The sequence below is a fragment of the Propithecus coquereli genome, unplaced genomic scaffold (genome assembly GCF_000956105.1).
Source record: "Propithecus coquereli isolate 6110/MARCELLA unplaced genomic scaffold, Pcoq_1.0 Scaffold212, whole genome shotgun sequence".
NCBI lineage: Eukaryota > Metazoa > Chordata > Mammalia > Primates > Indriidae > Propithecus > Propithecus coquereli.
The window spans coordinates 1,033,386-1,053,960 of NW_012146301.1; the positions used below are offsets into that span (position 1 = coordinate 1,033,386).

At 43.7% G+C, this 20,575-nt stretch overlaps 1 protein-coding gene across 1 annotated transcript in view; it reads right to left on the reverse strand.

The window, feature by feature from the left end:
* DOCK9 (dedicator of cytokinesis 9) overlaps window positions 1-20,575 on the reverse strand; it is a 310,670-nt gene that overhangs the window by 62,601 nt on the left and 227,494 nt on the right. Inside the window, exons 24-33 of the mRNA XM_012644431.1 lie at window positions 19,573-19,688; window positions 19,230-19,299; window positions 18,215-18,340; window positions 17,549-17,620; window positions 7,169-7,315; window positions 6,863-6,946; window positions 6,095-6,206; window positions 2,766-2,944; window positions 2,403-2,516; window positions 42-159 (exon numbers count right to left, since the gene is read on the reverse strand). Coding sequence (XP_012499885.1) covers window positions 42-159; window positions 2,403-2,516; window positions 2,766-2,944; window positions 6,095-6,206; window positions 6,863-6,946; window positions 7,169-7,315; window positions 17,549-17,620; window positions 18,215-18,340; window positions 19,230-19,299; window positions 19,573-19,688 — 1,138 coding nt within the window. The remainder of the gene's footprint in view (window positions 1-41; window positions 160-2,402; window positions 2,517-2,765; window positions 2,945-6,094; window positions 6,207-6,862; window positions 6,947-7,168; window positions 7,316-17,548; window positions 17,621-18,214; window positions 18,341-19,229; window positions 19,300-19,572; window positions 19,689-20,575) is intronic.

Below are 20,575 nucleotides of genomic sequence, written 5' to 3' on the forward strand. Positions count from 1 at the left end.
TAGAGTGACACAGGAGAGAAGACGAGAGCGCCGAGTATTACCGATGCCAGAGATGGCGCCCAAGAGGTCCTTGTGCAGGCTGTTATCCAACGTGCTTCCCTTCTGCGGCGTCACCAGGGGGTTCACAGCGGGCAAGGCAAGAGATTCGTCCTTCCCAGTCTGTCACGGGGAGGAAGAGAAGAAACAATCAAAGATGATGAAAAAGACTCCTCAGTTCCTTCTGGATGTGCAAGGGCAGGTGCATGAACGAAACAGAATAGCCTGACACGCTTCACGGGCCAGAGTGGGAGAAGCAGCCGCACAGCGTGGGTGAGGGACGAGGTGGAGGACGGCCCAGAGGAGCAGCGGGGCACAGGATGCGCAAGAGGGGGGTGGGAGGGTGGCAGCGAAATCATGGTCCACGGAGTCACTGTCTCTCCTTCCCAGCACTTCTAGCACCTTTCCCCTTCTAGGAGAGCTCTGACACCCAGCCTTCCCTTAGATTATTTTGGTATTTTTTCCCGCAGAGAAAGCCTCCTCTGCTCTTTCTAACTGGAATGCTGTTTTTTTCCTCACATTGGAAACCTTTCCAAATGAGCAACAGAGCAGTACAACAGCAGCAATGGCAGTCTCTAGATGTTTGGAGCCTCACGAGAACTCTCAGTCAGTACAGGAATCGTTCATTTTGAAGTTCAGTCAAAAAAGGGATTTGACTTTGGTGAAAACCAAAGAAAGATCTTGTGTTTCTATTTCTCAGGATTGAAACAGTACAGGGAGGTCACGTTCTGCCCTGAATTACTCTGGTTAGAAAAGCAGACAGGGTTAGAGAATACACGTGTGAGATGCAATGTTGTACAGGGTGAGATCGGCGAGGGGCATTTAGGACGAAGAAAGCTTACACCCTTTTGAACAGCAGTGCGTGCACACACAAGCTATAACCATGGTCCATCTCCCTGTAAGCTGATTTAGGAATGTGTTAGGAGGTGAAGAGGTAGGTAGTGTAAAAAAATGGGACAAGGCATCACTGTGGTGGGGAAAAGGACAGAAACACACATGGAAACTCCCCAAGTATACACCGTAATGACCGAGTGGCAAGATTAACAACCAAGCCAGCTCCTGGGTCCAGAATAAAAAGGGAAGGAAAACTGCTGAACTGGGAATATCCATCCAAATTAATAGCAGACAAACCCTCTGAGGCCAAGAAAAGTGCTTGGAATGAGAAAGAATACAGGTTTTAGATTGCAAAATGTTTATAAACTTTAATAATTAAAATTATTACAGGTTAATATTTAAAAAGCTGTTTGTAACTGAAATGTGATAAGGAATTTGACAGTGATCATGCTTTGAAAAAGCTGAATTGTAAGATGATTCCAAGAATCCTTTTTAAATAACAAGAGAAATCAACATGTATCAAAGACTGAGTAAAAGATCAAACAATCTCCAGCCAAAAAGTTACGTTATAATTTCTGGGGTCATCCTCCAGTCAACTTAGTTTCCACACATCTTTAAAAAGCTGCACAAAGACAATACAGATGCAGGCGGTCAGTTCTTGGAGGTGGGGCTTCCTGTCCCTCACCTTGGCACCCCTGACATCCAGCCTCACTTTCTGATTGCACAGTCAGAGAGAAACTGTAGCCCAGAGGCAGCTTTTCCGAGACTGCGTAGCACATTACCACCAGGGGCTACCATGAGTTCTTACAGGACACCGGTTAGGACTACACCATGTTTTCTGTCCCTCCCTCCTAAAGAATTTATGCTGAATACACAAATGAAAGTTCTGAGGCCTTACAGGACATTGGACCATCAGGAAAGCAGAGTTTTCATACTGATTTTTAATAAGAGTTGAAGGTTTACTGAGTGACCCCATCTGAGCCAGAAAAGCAATTCACCAGGAAGACTGTGGACTACTACAGTTTTATTGGCAAAATAAAGGGTGGGGGTGTGTACTGACTTAAGCGGTGTCCCCCCAAAACTCAAGTCTACCTGGAACCTCAGGATGTAACCTCATTTGAAAATAGGGTCTTTCCAGATGTGATTATGACACAATTTAAGACGAGGTCATCCTGGGTGGGCCCTAAATCACCGGTGTCCTTACAAGAAGAGGAGAAGGCACGCAGAGACACAGACACGCCCTGGAGAGAACACCACGTGAAGACAGAGGCAGAGACTGCAGGGAAGCAGCTACAAGCCAGAGAGCACCGAGCATGGCAGCAACACCAGCAGCTGGGGGAGCAGCATGAACAGACCCTTCCCCCAGAGCCTCCAGGAGGAACAAACTCTACCGACACCTTGACACTGGACTTCCAGCCTCCCGACTGTGAGAGAACAGATTTCTGCTGCTCTCAGCCCCCAGTTTGTGATACTTTGTTCTGACAGCCCCAGGACCCGACACCGGCTGTAACTGTGTGACCACGCTTACATACACTGCCAGGGTTCACGGGGAAGGGCGACACCTCCCTCACGTTGATCCGCTGGACGTTTTCAATCAGCAGACCAAACAGAGGCAGGTAGAGAGTGGCTATCCTTGCCTGATGACTCTGAAAGGAAGACACAGGGGGTCAGTGTGCTCCGTGGTTCAGAGAGCTGCTAAATGACAGACTAAGTTGGCACTGGCCATCTTCCTTTATTTGCAGGCTTCCTACAAAGACAGATATTTGATGTTATTCTCAAAACAGAAAAAAGTCTTAGGGCTGTTACCCTGAATTTTCTAGGTGGTTACTTTCTTCACATTACCTAAAATAAAGGACTTTGTCAATGCCTACTTCCTTTCGCTGGGGACCACTCACCCTCGAAGCGTATCTGTCATCAAAAGAATGCTTTATCAGCAGGTTCTTGAGCACGCTGATGGCGATCAGACGGACCTCCCGGAACTCCTGGAGGGCTGTCCCCACCTCTCGCAGTAACAGTCCCACCAAGAAGTGGTTTCTGCAGAACTCATCCGTTAATGAGTAGTCAAGCTGCAGGTCTGCAATGAGGATAGAAACAACTTTATTTAGGGAGGATGCAACACCCTTTGAATAACATGAAAACTAAAACCATCCTCTGCATTCAGCCCATCCTGTGTGTGTCAACAGATGATGAGACTTCAAAGGGGAAAGGGCTGATGCTAAAATGTTGCTCTATTTCTTAACACATGGACCTCTTAAATGACAACAAAATTTAAACACAAATAATTACACCAGATTTTGATTTTGGGAACATATTGCATCCTGCATAATTAAATCAGTGAATAGTTTAAGTACCAATTTTTAGAATAGAGAACAGCATATGTTACATTACAAATATAAGTTTGTTATTGACAAAGTAAAAAAATAAAGTTATTATATTCATTAATAGAACTATATAAGAGTAATTTATGCATAACAAACATGTAATTAAATAAAGAATAAATATACATGGTTTATTAAAATGTTCCTTACTACCTAGGTTCATGTACACATTTCCTGGTCACCAATGCCAGGAAACTCCCACTAAAACCCAATGTGTTTAAAATAAACAAATTAACATATAACCTATCTATTCTGCTATCCCTGAGTGAAAAACTTATTCAACACAGTATTTCCTAAAATATTCTCTTAATATTTCTGCACCTCTAAAAACAAATAAAAAATTAATATAAACTAAAACTAAGATGGACAAAGCACCAAACTCAACTAGCAAATCATCAATAAGCTAAATGACAAAATCAAAAGCTCTTCTGGAAAAGAGATAGAAGCAAACATGGCCTCTTCTGAGGGTAAATAACAGCCGCTAAACATCAGTCTAAAGCTGAAATACACATTCCCAGGAAGCTGAAGCTAGATTTGAACTGTTAGACCGACTTCACTGTTACGGAAAGTCTATAGACCTCTCCTGTGACTTTAATCCCATATCAACTAGTTACATCTGAATCCACCCAAAACACTGACCCAAGTCCTATGAAACCCTTTAGTAGAAGGAAGGGGAAGAGTGAATATTTTTCTAGAATAATTATGTTCACTGTTTATGATCATTAAACCCAGTTTATCCAAACTATAGTTCACAGCTTAAATTCACATAAATCTCTCAGGAGAAAACTACTTTAACTGTGTGTGTGTGTGTGTGTGTGTGTGTGTGTGTGTGTGTATGTAAGCGCATATGCATGCATGCATGTGTGCTTGAGAAAGAAGGCAGAGGCAGGGGTGGGGGACAAGGCATAGGGAGAGAGGAAGGAGAATGCTAAAAAAGACCTACTTCTCTCACTGTACTAAGGCTGATTATGACCCACACACACCTGCCCAGGGCAGCCCCTCTTGCTCCCAGATCCCCTGAAGTCTCCTGAGAGCATGTGTGGGCCTGCTGGGCACCTGCAGCATTTCCATTCCACTCAGTTCTACAGGATGAACAATTAGGCCTGGCTGGGTCACAGGCAAGAAGGGCATTAGCACACACTGACCATGCAACCCTGCAAATAAAAGGCTGCCCTCAGCTCCTGATCAGGTGAAAGGAAGAGTCACACTCCCCAAGTACAGGTGACTGTGAGGTAGAGGGGAGGGAACTGATGGGGTTTGAAGTACAGGGCAGGGAGGGCAATTAATTCCAACTGGGGAGCTGGACGAGGGTCAGGAGACCCAGGAGTTCCCACGTAGGAGGTGCAGAGTGCCAGGGCTACGAAGGAAGATGAAGGTTCTCCAGGGAGGGGGCTATTTGAGGTGGAGGGGTGTCCGGGGTGGGCAGGCCATGTTTGAGGAGCTGGGAGTAAGCATGCACGTCTGCAATGCGGGGAACAGGTGGCCAGGGTTAGATCTGTCCCCTCGGCCCAGAAAGCTCCCCAAGATGTGCATGCACTCAGCACATTCACTCCCTTCCACTGTTACCTGGCCACCCTGTCTCAAACGGCACCCCTTCTCACATCCCCCTTCCTTACTTTATTTTATCTCCTTAGCATTTATCAGTCTCTAACATTCTATGCATTTCACTTATGTAGAATAGCCAAGGATTTTCATCCAGGTTGTCCACAACTGTAACCTGAAGCTAGACATAGCTGGTTCTGGGTAAATATTTGTTGAATGCATGAATACCAACTCCAGGGCTACCATCTTCCTTGCTCCTTAAAAGGTACTGTAAGTCTGTTTTGGTGGAAGCTATGAGTGTCTGAATGACTGCACTGCGTGTTTCTCTCTGAATGTCAGAGGTGGTTGATTCAGGTGTCATTAATAGTTTGGTGGCATCCTTGCTCTTGTTCTCTCCTTTAGCACAAATAAACCTGAGCACATTCAAGGCACTAAACTCAATAAACATTACTTGACAGACCTGACAGAGTAATTTGTTTAATCTGATTTACTCGGTGAAGAAAGAAATCTATGAGTTCAACTCTCTTCAAAATTAAAGAGAATACAGACCATTAATAAAGACTCAACGTGCAAACATAAAAAGCATGTGAAAAAGCCATGTTGCTTGTGATTTAGGTTACTGCTACCACTATGGACAATGGCTATGAAAATGACAGAACAATGCATTTTTCCGGAAGAAGCAGGGCTTTTTGTTTGTTTCCGTTCTTAAAGAAACATGCTAGAGTACTCAGTGACTTCAGGAGCACAAAACCAGATGCCTCCCTGGGATGTCACGGCAATGTTTTGGCTACAGTAAAAACAAATTCACTGCTTTATTATGAGTTTAAAAATTGATCAAAGTATATAGGAAACGCCTAACTGAATAGCATATGGAAGCATCTCAGCAATAACTTGCATTCTTTTTCTTCTAAAGGAGGAAAATGCAAGAAAGCAAGCACCACACCCACACCTACCTACAGGAGTGTCATGTGACTCCACAGTTGGTGAAAGAAAAGCTAATTCGTAAGAAAAAAGGAAAAGTGAAATAAAAATAAGCTACAGTAAGTAAGATGGACTTCTATTGTTTAAACAAAGACTTTTTCAATGAAAACAGAGTCACAATGGCATGATCTGTAGTATGATAAAAATTTGCTGAAAAGTAAGTTACCCTATAACATTTTGTCAGTACTTTCTAAAATGGAAATTACCAAGAAAAAAATTCACCAATGGAAAAAAATAAGGAAATGCTAATATCAATTATCTTTTCTTATTAAAAATAAATGGCTCTCTCTGTGAAAAGATTAACATACATAAAGACGGATTACCTTGGTATCTTTGAATCCTGCCTTTTCCAAATGGCATTGGTAAATTCAAAGGAATATAATGTTCGTGATTACACACCACACGGAGAAATTCGAACTTGTATTCAAAGAGGGTCTGCAGGAAAACATGTTTAGTCATAAATTAAATGCATCACTGGGTATTTTATACGGGACCCTAAAAAACCCCTTAGAAATAACACACCTAGTCATTAGCTTCTTGGCCCTCTTGGAACTGCACTCTGTTGCATTTTACAGATTTTAGAATGGCTTCAGGGATTTGAAAACGGAGAACACATTTCATTAAACGGTGTCCTCAACTGACTTTTAGGGCATTTATTATTTATGCTCCTCCTACTTCAATACAGGATTTCAGGCAGCTTATCATTATAGACACATTCAAAACCATAAAAAAATTAGTAAGGCAGAGCTTTAAAAAAAACAAGGGAAAAAGATAATTCTACCAGAGAAAGGCTAGATGGTTACTTCTGTTGTCTTAAGAAAACTATGGATTGCAACACATATAGTTTTGTGGTTGAGAAGTCATTGCAGGTGTTTAAGAGAAAATCAATGGGTATGTTTATTTCTCATTGTGTTTTACCGTGTCCCTAATATCTCTTGCATATCAAGCAAGTAAGTACGAGTGTTTCCAAGAGAGGAGTGAGTTGTGCCTCGGGGACAGAAAGGAAAGTCTGATGAGAACTGAGAGAAACAGGTAGATTTCCAGATGTGTATCAGTGAGGTAAAAGGAACAGAATGCAACACCCACACTACCTTTGGGTCTCCAGGAGCAAAGCAGCTAATGTAGTTGTTGATCTGTTTAAAGACAAAGCCCCTGTCCATGAAGGTGAAACATCTCTGTAGGGAAAAACAACCCACAAAGGTCAGTATTTCAGGCCCAAACGTTTTGGAAGCTTGGATTCAAATCAGCATTTATTGTTAATAAGTTTATCCTTTAGCATAAAAACACGCCATCAACGTTGTCGGAGTGCTACTCCATTCTAGCCGCTGTGCTAGACAGCTGCTTAAAATGAACATCTGAGTCACATAACTGACACCCTCCTCCCTAGAGGTCCCCACCTTGATGAAGACAGCAAGGCTATGATTTGCGTTCTTAGAAGCCTCTGGGTTATCTCGAAACTTCTGAGTGATGTGTGGCATCAGCATATTCACAACGGTTTCCACTGCATGATGATAGGATGCAGGAAACCTCTGGTTTCGCAGTAACTAAAAAGAATGCAAAGCAAATATTTATTATTTTTGAAGTTGCAACCCTTTGGGGAAGAAAATCCCAACCCTGAGTCCAGTTTTAAAAACCCAGAGTACTAATCTTATTTCTCTGAAATTAGAAAAAATGAATTACTCTTCCTTCTCTCAAAGTACTGTACAAGTATTCAAATACTTCAAGTAAGTGCTGCAGATTAAAACCAGAATCTCAAACTTCAGCGTGATAAAGATCGCCTTGGAGGTGATCTTTAAAATTGGGGAGAGTCAGTCTCTACTCCCAGAGATCCTGGTTCAGGAGACCAGCAGGAGGTGCAGGGAGAAGGGGCAGGAACCTGCATTTTCACTGAGCACCTTTGATGATTTTGGTGCCTGTATCTCTCAGAGAGCTCTTCAGAAAGCACAGGCTTAGGTCTGAAGCTTCAAGTATTCAAACTGCAAATGCACAGATTGGTGATTGTACATAACCACTAAACTGCTTGGCAGCAGTCCTCTTCAAGTTAGCTTTACATAATAATCTTTCCCCATCAGGAAGCTAAAAATTTATACCCAGACTGCTTAGCAATTAGCTAACACTTATGTGTATGTTCTACACGGCAGGCACTGCACTACATATTTTTATGTACTTTTTCTTCAATTCTTATAAGATTCCTATTTAATGCTCATTTTATAAAGGGTCAGAGAGTTTAGGCAAATGTGTCCTCAGTCCACACAACTAACAAGGATTCAGGCCCAGGTCTACCACAGATCCAAAGCCTGTGCTCTTTCTGCTACGTAAGGCAGCACTGCCCCCTTCCTACCAAAACTAGAAGAATGGACCGAGAGCGTGACATAGGAAGGGTGCTGAAGTAGATGTTCCATTACATTGATCCATCCATACATTTAATTCTAACAGCCACAAGAGTAGGGTATTTTCATCCCCATTTTACACGTGAGGAAACTGAGGCTTAGAGAATTCAGTAAAAACTACTAAATGACCTTAATAACCCTCCATTTCTTCCCCTTTTTACTAATAGAACCCATGGTTTTACAGGACATGTGGCTGCCCAGCTAGAGACTATATTTCCCATCCTGACTTGCAGCTAAATATGGGCCACATGACCAAGTGATGGCCAATGGGCTGTAAGAGGAGGTGACATGCACCTTGTCCAGGTCATGCCCCTAAAAGGAGCTGCTGGCCTTCCCTGTTTCCTCCATACCACTGCCTAGAGGGTGTTGTGGTGTTGAGCTCCATTCTCCACCATGTGGATGAAGGTAACACTGAGGGTAACTGACAGAAGGAGACTGAGGCACTAAAATGACTGTGGGGAACGAGCTGCCCCACTCTCCAAACTGTCGACCAGCTCATGATTTTCCACAAGAGAGAAATGAACCTTCTCTCTTATTTAAGCCACTATTACACTGGCCTGTTTTAGAGTAGCCAAACTAATATCCCAATATCAAACAAATAGTATTTTGTAAAACTGGGAACCAGAACCTAGGTATTTCTGACATAACAACATGCATTACTTTATGCATTAAATACCAGAACCTATTAGGAATATTTGATCAGCTTTATAACAATTTCAGTTCTCAAACCAGTAATAAGAAAATCTTTGTAAACTTATATAGACTCAAGAATCCAGTGACAGAAGAATCAAGTAATAAGAATGTAAAGTTTCCTGGCTTTAAGAAACAGAACAGCAAATTCTGAAATTCCAAAGGGATTTTGTTCCATATGTGCAACCAGTAGCTCTGTATCCTGAGGTAACAGCATCAACAGACGATCTACGACCCCAGGCAAGGCCCAACTCTAACCAGCAGGCATGACTGCTGGCTACCCAAGCTGCCACTCCTGAAAGAGAGGTACTCCAAGAAATGCCTGTGGCCTTCAGCCTGGGGCTGAGTCAATGGCTGTTAAAACCATGAAAAGTGGATGGAGAACTATATCATAGATGAACTGGAGGACACCACATCAACCTATTAGTCAGTATTATCATAACTAAGACCGGGACAAGTGGACACACATACCTTATGATACGATGCAGTAGTACCAGCTATGAAGTAGCCTTGCTGGAAAGAAGACCAAACCTGAAGCAAACTGAGCCTCTAAATACGACTACAAGTTTAAAGGAAATGCAGGGGATAGAGAACCGCGTCATGTAACATTGTGAGGTTACAATCGGCTAAATCTAGAAAGTGGGAAATTCTGCAGGACAAATGACCCATGTTCTTCAACAAATACATTGAATTAAAAAACAAACAAATGGAAAGGGAACAGTTTGAGAATCAAAAACTTCAGAAGCACATCAACTAAATGCAATGTGTGGACTTTATTTAGAGCCTGAGTCAGATATACCAACTGTAAAATGACATTTTTGAGACACCTGGGGAAAAATGAATACAGATTGGGTGTCGGGTGATAATAAAGACATACTGCTAATTTTGTTTGGTGAGATAATAGTATAGTGGTTATGTCTATTTTAAAGGCTTATCTGTTAGAGATGACATGCTTAAGTTTTTACAGATGAAATGATAAAATATTTGGTAACAGCTTTTAAAATACTGGAGGAAAAAAGTGTGAGGATGGGTATATATATATATATATATATATATTATATATATATATAAAGCAAGTATGGTAGAACGTTGATAACTCGAAGCTGGGTGATGGGGACGTGAGATTTGGTACACTATAGCTTCTACTTCTGTATTTATTAGAAAATATATACCAGCCCATCATTAATGCCCTTCAGTGACAAGGAAATGACAACTCATGGCTCTGAAGGCTGAAATGGAGCTCTCCCTACAGTGAAAAATAGCTATGGTGAAATGTACTAATTTGGCAATAAAACCAACTAAAGATTTTTTATGAGGTAAGGCACACATCTAAAGCTAATAAAGACCTAGGTAATTAGATGCTTTTATGGGGATTACTATAAAGCAGAATGGAAGGAACGAAATCTAGGACAATGCCCAGGTGGTGAGTATGGAAGCGGTGGCTTGGAGGAGAGGCCACTGAGCTGCTGAGAGACTCCTCAGCCAAACAGAACCCCAACTCCCTGCCATGCCCTGCTGGAGGGTCTTTTGCCAGTGCTGCTGCAGCGTCCCCACTGGCCTGGCCACCACCTAAGAAATGCTGCCCAGCACCTGTCCTCCCAAGATCAACCTCCTCCAGCCCACCTGCTGGGCAGCTGCCCCACCCTGCTGTGAGCTGACAGCCATGTGCTGCTCAATGCCCACCACATGTCTCCTCGACAGAGCAGGCTCTCCCTGCAGACCTACACCCAGCCCTGCTGTGGAGGCCCCTGTGGGCACTGCTGTTAGCAGCCAGGTCCTTGAAGACACCCAGTGACGGGTCACCCCATGCCTTCCAGGTCGTTTGTGCTCCCACACCTCATGCTGCCCAAATCATGGCTTGACAGATAAGGACTTCAGAACGGTCTTTGAATGTCCCCTTCTTTGATCCTTCCTGAGTCCTTCCACTCTCTGATGGAGTTTAGATGCCTCTTTTCTATGGCCTATTTGACTGTCCTCTGAGATATAATAAATAAGACTTTGAACTAAGAAGCTTCATTTTTCTGGCTTAGCAAACAAAAGTAATGGGGCTGAGCAGAAATTTGCTAACGACATTTCCCAGCATTCTGAGATTACCCCCAACTTGGCGGAAGCCCCGTGTTACTTCCTCTCTCTTCTACTTTTTTCTACAACCTTTCTTCCCCCACCTTGTCATCTTCATTCACCAGAATCAGTCTTCTCTCTGTACTGTCCACGTTTATTCTACTCTCTACCCTGCTGGTGCCATGAGTGGCACCTCAGATCTCCTGCTGCGGGGGACATAACCAGCCCATGGCCCTGCTACCGTTCCCTGAAATCTACTGCTGCATTAGCACCACGGCCCCATGCTTGGCACAGCTGCTCCCATCTGATGACTGAGCGGGGCAGGAATGCTGTGCGGGCCTGTTGCTGGGGGATATGGGACTGCTCTGACCACCGACTTTGGTTTGAGGGCTTTCCAGGGCCTTGCTCACCTCTCCCAGAACCGCACCGCAGGCTGAGACTTCCTTCTCTTAACCTCACATCAGACCTGCACTGTCCTCTGATGGCTCTCCCGCCCACACTAGACTGACACCACCCTTTTCCCCAGAGAAAAGCTTAGGCTCATGGTTTCAGCAGACTGGTGCTCACAATCTATTTCGTTAGCTCTGTCTGTTCTCTTCCTTTTCCCAGCCTGCATCTCCACCTGCCAACTGGAAATGTTTGCTGTGCCACAGCTCCTCGTGGAACCATGGCTGGTTGCCTCCCAATATCTGTTCTCCATCCTCTCTTGTGGTACACTAAAACCTCAACTTTTACCTGGGCTCGCAGATACCCACAATAAAGACTACACATACCACCTGTCCTTGGAGCTGGATGAGGCCATGTGACTAAATCTGGCTAATGGGGTGGTAGCGGTAGTGATTTGTGCAACTTCTGGGTCACATCCTTAAAGGGAAAAGGTGCGTGTTCCTCTTCGTACTGGCTACAGCGTGGGTGTGATGGTGAATCCCGTCAGTTCAAGAGGAGAAGCAGAACTCCCAGAGAAAAAGCAACAGGACAGAAGGAGTCTAAGCCTCTAACTTTGTGGAACGGAATCCCCTATGAGCTTGGATTTTCACATGAGAAGAAATTTGCCTTTTTTTCTTAAGTCCCTGTTATTTTAGGTCCCTGTCACAGCTGCTGAACTCAGGCCCTAAAGCTTAAGCTACCCCAAGCACAACTCATCACCTTCCATCTTCCCTGGTAAACCAAGTCCTCTGCTCTACTGCCTCTCTCCAGAGCTCCTCCTCCTCCCATCTCCACTGGATACCTAGCCGGCCTTTCCTCCAACTCAAATCTGACTTTACTGTGTTCTAAGTCAGGTTTATTGAGGTATAATTTACAAACTATAAAATTCAGACTCTTAAAGTGTACAGTGTGGCAAGTCTTGACAAGTGAATACAGTTATGTAACCACCACCACGATCAGGAAGACACAGACATCACGGTCATCCCCACCCCACCTCCAGTCCCTGGCCGTCCCAGACTGCTCTGTGCTCCGTCCCTATAGTTTTTCTTCTTCCAGAACATCATACACTGTATATGGATTCATAAAGTATAGTCTTTTGTGTCTACCTTCCTTCATTTAACACGATACTTCTGAGATTCACCCATGTTGTTTCATGACTCAGCACTTTGTTCCTTTTTATTATTAAGAGGTATTCCATTGTATGGAGTTACTGCAATTTTCCTATCCGTTTACCAGTTGATGGACATTTGTGTTGTTTCTAGTTTTATTATGACTAAAACTACCCTCAACATTTGCATACAGGTCTCTGTGTGGATATATGCTTCCATTTCTCTTCAATAAATACCTACGAGGGGCATTTCTGGGTCGAATTAATGGCCCTGCCTCCATCTCTCTTATAACGCTGTCCATCCTCATCCCTCCCAATGCTAGATCTTCATCAGTGTTGCCATAAAATGTCACTTCATATTACTGCAGTTAGAGAGCTTAAAAACAAATATATTAATATAAAAAAAGACACGACTCTGTTCCATAGGCCATTTACACTTCAGGAGGTGGGCAGACTCATGGATGTAAAAGTTTCCAAGCCACTCTTCCAACATTTATACTCTCTTTTATCTTGCTACTCCTAAAGAACCTACTCTACCTCTCTACGTCTCTACCAAACCATCCGCTGCTTGGCTTCACAGCTTCCCATAATCTCATCTTTGTTCCTGAGCTAATCTTGTTTTTACCCTTCCCCCTCTTAAATCTCAATCCAGCCAGCCTGAGCTCTGTCCCACAGTCCTTACATGGGCATGAGCTATTTCCTCTAATACTCATTCTCCTATCCCTCAATTGCAGTATCCTTCAAGACCCCAGTAAAGTTTCATCTCTATCCCCGTATTAATCTCCTATCATTCTTGGGGCTCATATATATATACCTTCTGCACTCTGCTCTAACGGTTGGGGCTGAGTGTCTTCTTTCTTCAATGACTATGTCAGTTTCAAGGTTAAGGAGTCACCCCTCTACTCCATTTGCATTTCTCCTCAATGCTCTGCACAAAATAAACAACTGTTCAAAATCCTCATGGAGGGGTATGGAGATGAACATTCTGCCTGTCACATAAGTACAGTGTTTACAAATTTGGTTTAGAGGAAGTCCAAACAGTCTATTTAGAATATGAACCGTACAGTCCTCCTTTCACTTTTCAAATGAAAGCTCTTTCTTTGCTCATTTCAGCTAGAAAATGGTTGAAGGCTAAACAAGCAACACTTAAGGGTATATATTCATCCTAGCCTGTGCCAGGTTTTCTAACCTCCTTTCCTGAAGTATACCTGTGGAATACTTCAGGAATGCCAGCAATTTTCTTGAATCGGTGTAGAAGGAATAGAAATTCAGGAGCAGTCTGCTGAAATTATAGTTGCTAAATATACATGATGGAAAAGAAACATCTACAAATTGCTGACCATAGGGGCAGAGCGTGAAGGGAGGACTCCTTAGTAGGCCTTGATGTCTGTTTTACATTTTCCTCAAATACTACTCATTGTAAATTCTAAGCACATGTCACCTATGAAACACTAGAGCCTGGCACAGTCATACATAATCAATTCAAACTCTGCAGGTCCATCTGTTGTGGTAAGGAAATTGCTTATTTTAGATGCTAGTTCACAAAGAGGCTCTGATTCACACCCTTCCCGAGCAAATGGCGAGAAGGTGGCCACAGGTGGCTGTTTCCACCTTCAGCAGGAGTGTGGCATTAGAGGCAAGCAAACCAGCATGCAAATGTACCCCTCCATGTACACATGCATCAAATGGACTCACCTCCCTACTACTGGGAATGCACCCAATTGTACACTGAAGGCATCAGCTCAACATACACTGTGTCCCCGAATGCCGATGGAGGCTAGATATCCTCAGGTAGGGCACCGTAAGCAACATTGAAAGCATAACCTGGCTCTTACAAGTCCAGAGCCCAGGTGCTCCTATAATACTGGCGTGTGACTAGTATAGTACACTTCAAGAAAGACTCCCCAGTGAGGAAAAAAAATCAAGGCCAGTGTTAGAAAGACATCAGAATAAATTAATAATCTTCAGTCTAAAAATGTTAAAACTCTAAGGGGATTTGATCAAGTTTTGGAAATCAAAAATGGTACAGGAATGGTGAATATTGCTAAATTCAGAATACTGGAACTAGGGGTTAAAACATAAAATTCTTAAGGTGTAAATAAGACAAAACAAAAACAACTAATTAAAACATATAAAACTCATTACTCCTAAGATATAAGACAAACTGAATGAAGGATTTAAAAGATGTCAGGGGAGTTCCCAGCTCAATAATGTGTGATTTAGGGGAAAGATTAGCGTAGGATCTGCAGTGACAGCGAGGCAGAAGCCAGAGGGGAGCTCTCTAAAAGGGCAGATGCTGAACTCTCCAAAGTGGTATGTAGGTGTTTTGAATCTCTTTTCATAGTAAATTATGCTATGGCTAAGCTTTCTCCTTTTGGATGCCAGTGTTTCCTTTTAAGCACAGCTGGATAATAGTTATTTTAAGAAAAACCTAGTTCTAAAAACTCTCTGAATATTGTTTTAGGGCCAAGACATAATAACTTATGGAAAAGGTTGTGCATGGTAGCATTTGAGTGGTTTGTGTAGAGTTCCAGAGACAAATAAACCATTTCCCAGGGCAGAGGTGTTGGCACATCACATTATAAGGCTGGAAATGCCAGGACACCTGGGAGAGGCTGCCTGTGGCTCTAGCACAAGTTCTTGGCTCTGCTCAGCTGTGGAAGCCTGGGCAGGTCACCGCACAGGTCTGCCCTATCATCCCTACCTATGTGAGATAAGGATGTGCTGGACCAGAAGATACCTTTCAGGTCCCCACCAGCCCTAAAGTAGACAATGTTGCTATAGTTTAATTTGGCATCTTGAGAACAAACAGGCAACTAAATTCCTTTATTAATTTTCTAACAGAGTTCTCAGAAAAACATCATTGATGCTTGATTTTGAATATACTTCTTGTGAGAGTTCCTGCAAGTGTTCATTACCTCTTGACCATCTCTCCCATAGTCTTTGCTGAAGTCATGTGGGTGGAACAGGATACTATAGTTCTCCATGATGGAGAAAAGCTGGGAATTCTCTTTTCCACCCAGTCCTCATTCTCCTTCTTAACCAGGCCAACTCCTATTTACTCATCAGAACCCTTCTCAACCCACACCTCTTCCAGGCAGTCTTCCTGTATTCCCCACTCCTGAGTACTCTGTGCCCACCTCTCTCAGATCACTCATCATGAGGTAAGGTGACCGTTGAACCTAACTGTACACTTTCCCACCTGAACTCCTTGAGGGCACAAACCATGCTGCATTTAACTTTGTAATCCTTGAGCCTGGCACATAGTAGGGACTCAATGAACAGCTGCTGAATGAATCAGTTATATTTTTAAATATAATCATGTCACCATTTGCTCTGAAATGATCACATTTATTTAGAGCCAAAAATAATGAAAAAACCACTGGGGCCTCATCATGGGCTGAATTGTGCCCTCCTCAAACGCGTATGTTGAAGTCCTAACTCCTCCCACCTCAGAATGTGGCTGTCTTTTGAGCAAGGGTCTTTTAAGAGGTGATTAAGGTAAAGCGAGGTCATTAGGGTAACCCTGAATCCAACAGGGCTGGTGTCCTCACAAGAGGAGATCAGGACACAGGCATGCACAGGAGACGGCGGCCACCTACAAGCCCAGGAGAAACCAACCCTGCGGACAGCTTGACCTAGGTCTCTTGGCCTCTCAACTGTGACAAAACAAATGTCTGTTCTTTATGCTCCCCAGTCTGTGGTATTTTACTGTGGCAACCCCAGCAAACTAATACAGGCTGGAATCCTATTCCGTATATGACAACATCTTTTAACAGAAAAGCCATATATCCAAATGATATGTGTGTATGCATATGCATATGCATGTGTATGCGCATGCACACTTGGCCGCTTACTGCCAAGTAGACAATCTGCTAGATTTTTCCTTGGCAGGCTGTCCTGGCAGGATTTAGATGGTATGTTTCTCTGTGGAAGGCAGGGCCCACTTCCATCTGGCATCTCCCTCTGCACTAAAATCAGATCTTTAAACTGGATTTAAAAGAGAGAGGGGAAAGAAAGGGGAGAGAAACCACCTGGTCAGGCACCAGTGCCCGCTCCACTGGAGGAAAAGTATGGCTTTAGGTCTAACCACTGACCGCCCATCCAGCAAAACCTAGCAGCCTCTCCAGGGCTCCCTCTGAGAGTCCAGACCCCTATGCAGTAGGCCTACATCTTGACCCTCCCTTCTGATTGCTTCTCTCCTGCCTGCAAGGATCGAGGGTTGCAGCACAAGCATTTATTGTGAGTGCCTGGCACCACCGGCTCCTTCCACTTCGACCAGACCCCACCTCCAGACAGCCACAAAAATCCACCGTCACAAGGACAACAGTCTCAGATGGAGCTCTGGAGTCTTCAAGATGAGAAAGGGACATTGTCACTTCTGTTTACTGCACTGGAACTCCATAAAAACGTATCCACCTTGAGCCTCGGATGGCCAGAGATAGCCAATCACACCTCGGCAGGTACCAATTCAGAGATGAGACCAGGCCAAGCCCAGTGGGAACCGGGGGATGGTAGTAGTGGCAGGGGGGGTCCCATAGTCACAAAGGTGCACACATATCCAGGCCCCACCGCAGACAGGCATGGGGGAGGGAGGGAATTTGAGGCTGCACTTTACAGCCCATTGATGGGTCCTAGAGGACACAGGATCAGTGAGACGCTCGCACCTTTGCCTGAGAATTGCCTACACAATGGTCAAGACATTTTAAATTAATGCTTAAACTACTGTTCCCACTTCGACAAACCTGAAGATTTCTAAGCTAGACAAAGGAAAAGCCACACTTTCCTCTGTATGTAATAACATAATAGTTCATAACACAGCCTTTGGGGCCAGACTGGTTTCAAAATCTGACTCCCTCCACTTACTAGCAGCATGACCTTGAGCAAGTAACTCAAGCACGCTGGCCTCAGTTTCCTCATCTATAAAATGGGGGAGAACAGTACTTTCCTCATAGAGTTGTCATGAAGCTAAAATGATTACTTGTAAAGCACTTAGAGCTGTCCTGTAACCGGCACATAGAAAGCATTAAGAAATGTTAGCTACAAACACAATGAAAGAGACTTTCCCCTAAGAACACAAACCTCCACATGAAGTAACATACCTTAACTTTGGAGTTCTCTATCAGATGCTGGGCCATGGATTTTATCAGCACATCAAAGAAAAACCATGAATACTAAAAGCAAAAAAAAACACAGGACCCAAGTAAGAAAAACCACAAATTAGTAGGTAAGACATAAACTATCTCGGGCTGACAGTGTCATTGACATAAAGCGAGTGTGACCCTAAAACACAGCTCGACTGCTCAGCAAATTATTATCAGACCGGAGGGGTGAGTGGCAGATGTCTTCTGCTTGTTCAACAGTAAGTAACTCCATCCGCTGGGAAACTGGATGCCTACACTCAGCATGGCACAATCCCAGGACAGGCGCTGCCGGATTATCTGTGCAGTCCTTCTCCTTTGCAGATCTCTCATTTGGTGACACCTGCCTTTGTAAGTGCTAAGTCGGTGTCCTCCACTGACTTGATTATGATGACTTACTATTACTCAAGAGCCAATGAAACTCTGAATAAAATGCTTCTTTGCTGCTCCTATCTCGAGACACAATCAGCAAAGTTGATACTGGGGAACTAGTTCTGTTACCCCTTTTAGGGGTGGTGCTGACTGTCTCTAAAAGCACTCCAAAGGCTGAATTAATCAGGCTGTGGAGTCTGAATTTTCACTCATCAGTTTCAATACCAAAGAGCCACACTGACTCTCCTGACATACCTTAAGCAGTTTGTTGCTGGTGAGGAAATCAGCGGAAGGCTTGAGAATTGTGGTCATGGATTTGGTCAGTTCTTCATGCACTGTCTTGTATTCGGAAGCAACATATGGCTCAGCCTTATATGCATACTTTGAAGAAAAGAGAAAGAGATTTCAATGCACTAGTTCTCTTAGTTGGCTGAAAGCTTGAGAGGCTCCAAAGAATGGATAATGGGGACCGAGGTACAACCTTACGGGTGGGAGAGGCAGTTTTGATATGAAGGGTGGGAAGAGTGATTGTCATGTGACAGAAAGAGGGAGCCCAAGAGGTCTTCAGGAAACCCATCAAAATACATGACTCGCCCAACTCAGATCAGCGGCCTCAGCGCCTAACTCCATCTATACCAGGGACCTCAAGGAATGAGCAGCATGACAATGGGTAACTAATATCCTCAAGAATCCCAACTTTATTTTTTAAACTATCACATAGTTGTAATTCACAAAGATGTCTAAGACTAAAAAGAACATGTGTAACTTTGTAAAACAGTAATAGCCACTACATTTACTAAATGTTGTACATAAAGGAAGAACTTGTTGATATTTATCCTAACACCATCTCTTGCTGTCCCATGTAGTCGTCTAATGTGATTGTGGACAGAACTAATTTTCCTATTTTGGGAGAAGCAGTTTTGCTGAAAATTTTACATGGAATAAAGAAAATGAAGTCAACTAACTATGCCTGAGCCCTAGCAACTTAAAATTCTTCCTTAAACTTCCATGTGATTTGACATGTTATTTGGGAATCCCATTATAAGAAATGTAATTGAAATCATTAAATTCAGTAAATAAAGGAATGGCTACCCCTCATCATCCTTCCCCTTGTCCAGGAACAAGCGCTGGTGATGAGGAACAGAAGAGAAAGCTTGAGTATTAAGTTACAAGTATATCCCCAAATGACCAGGCTTGTAAAAAATAAGTCCTTAGAAGGAAAACTGGAGAGCCACAGACGTAAATGATCAAAACGGTTTGTTTTACATACCTTAACATATGACCTCAAGTGGCTCTCTAATCCTTCCTCATGGCACTGGGCAACCACATGAATAATGACCCTACACACCACAGGAATGAATAAAGCAATGAATAGTAATGTGAAAATGGAAACATTTCATTATTATCACAGCAGTAGTAGAACAATGAGGATGCTATTGGCACTCAGGAAACAAGGAGACAAGGAGTACAATGGGGTCCCTACATACGGGACTCAAAGAAATTTCTTAAATATAACGTTCAGCATAAACCAGCATCCCAGATACGTGTGACTGTGCTCCAGATGCAGACAGACAGGAAGAGAAGAAGAGCATCCATCTGTCCACCACTCTTACCGAGTCACATTCACTGCGACTTCTTCCTGGGTGGCTCTGGTGAGGACTCGGAAGAGCTGGTTCAGGATGGTGGGAAGGAAGGCGATCATCACGTGGCCTTCCATTGCGTGCAGGCTCTGCAGACGTGGGGTGGAGAAGCTCAAGTTATCTACATTATCTCTGCAAAAGTAAACCAGCCCAGAGTAATTCCCACTCAGTTCCAAAAAGGGATGGAAGAGCTCCCTCTAAAACAGATGGAAGGCTGTGGTGGGCAGAAGGCCCCCCAGAGATGCCCACGTCTTAGTCCTCAGCACCTGTGAATATGCTACATGGCACAGAGGAAGTACGATCGCCAACTGGCTGGCATTAACACAGGGGTTATCCAGGCGGGCCCCACAGAATCACAAAGGTCCTTAAAATTGGAAGAGGGGGGCGGATGGGGAAAGTCAGAGGGAGACAGGACCAAGGAAGAATGGCCAGAGATGTGACACGGTTATCTTTGAGATGGAGGGAGGGGCCGCAAACTATCACATGTAAAAATTTTCACTATATACGTATGTGTGTGTGTGTGTGTGTGTGTGTGTGTGTGTGTGTGTATGTGTACTGTGAATATTCCATTTTCCTTGCTTAGACCTAACAAATCTCCATCCATTTCTCACATTTCTTGTTTGGTCCCCATGCCTGGAAAGCCCTTTCAGCTACTCTCCCACTTCAAAATGTCCCTCACCATCACGTGCTAGATGAAACGACCCTAGACACACCCTACCTCACTTTCGCTGCTCAGCACCTCCAGGAACCTCCATACCCCCTCACAAAGCTGGGACTGGTTATGTGTATTATTTTTTGTTTGAATTGATTTATCCACCTAGCATGCAGTCACTGAGTTTATATTCTCTCCTGCAATGAAATTCCTTCCTGGAAGCTCCTTAAGGGTGAGGACTAAAGTCACTACTTCTGTGCCTGTCACTGTGCTTGGGACCCAGTGAGCACTTGACAAAGAGGCCTGTGCCAAGTGAGTGGCTTT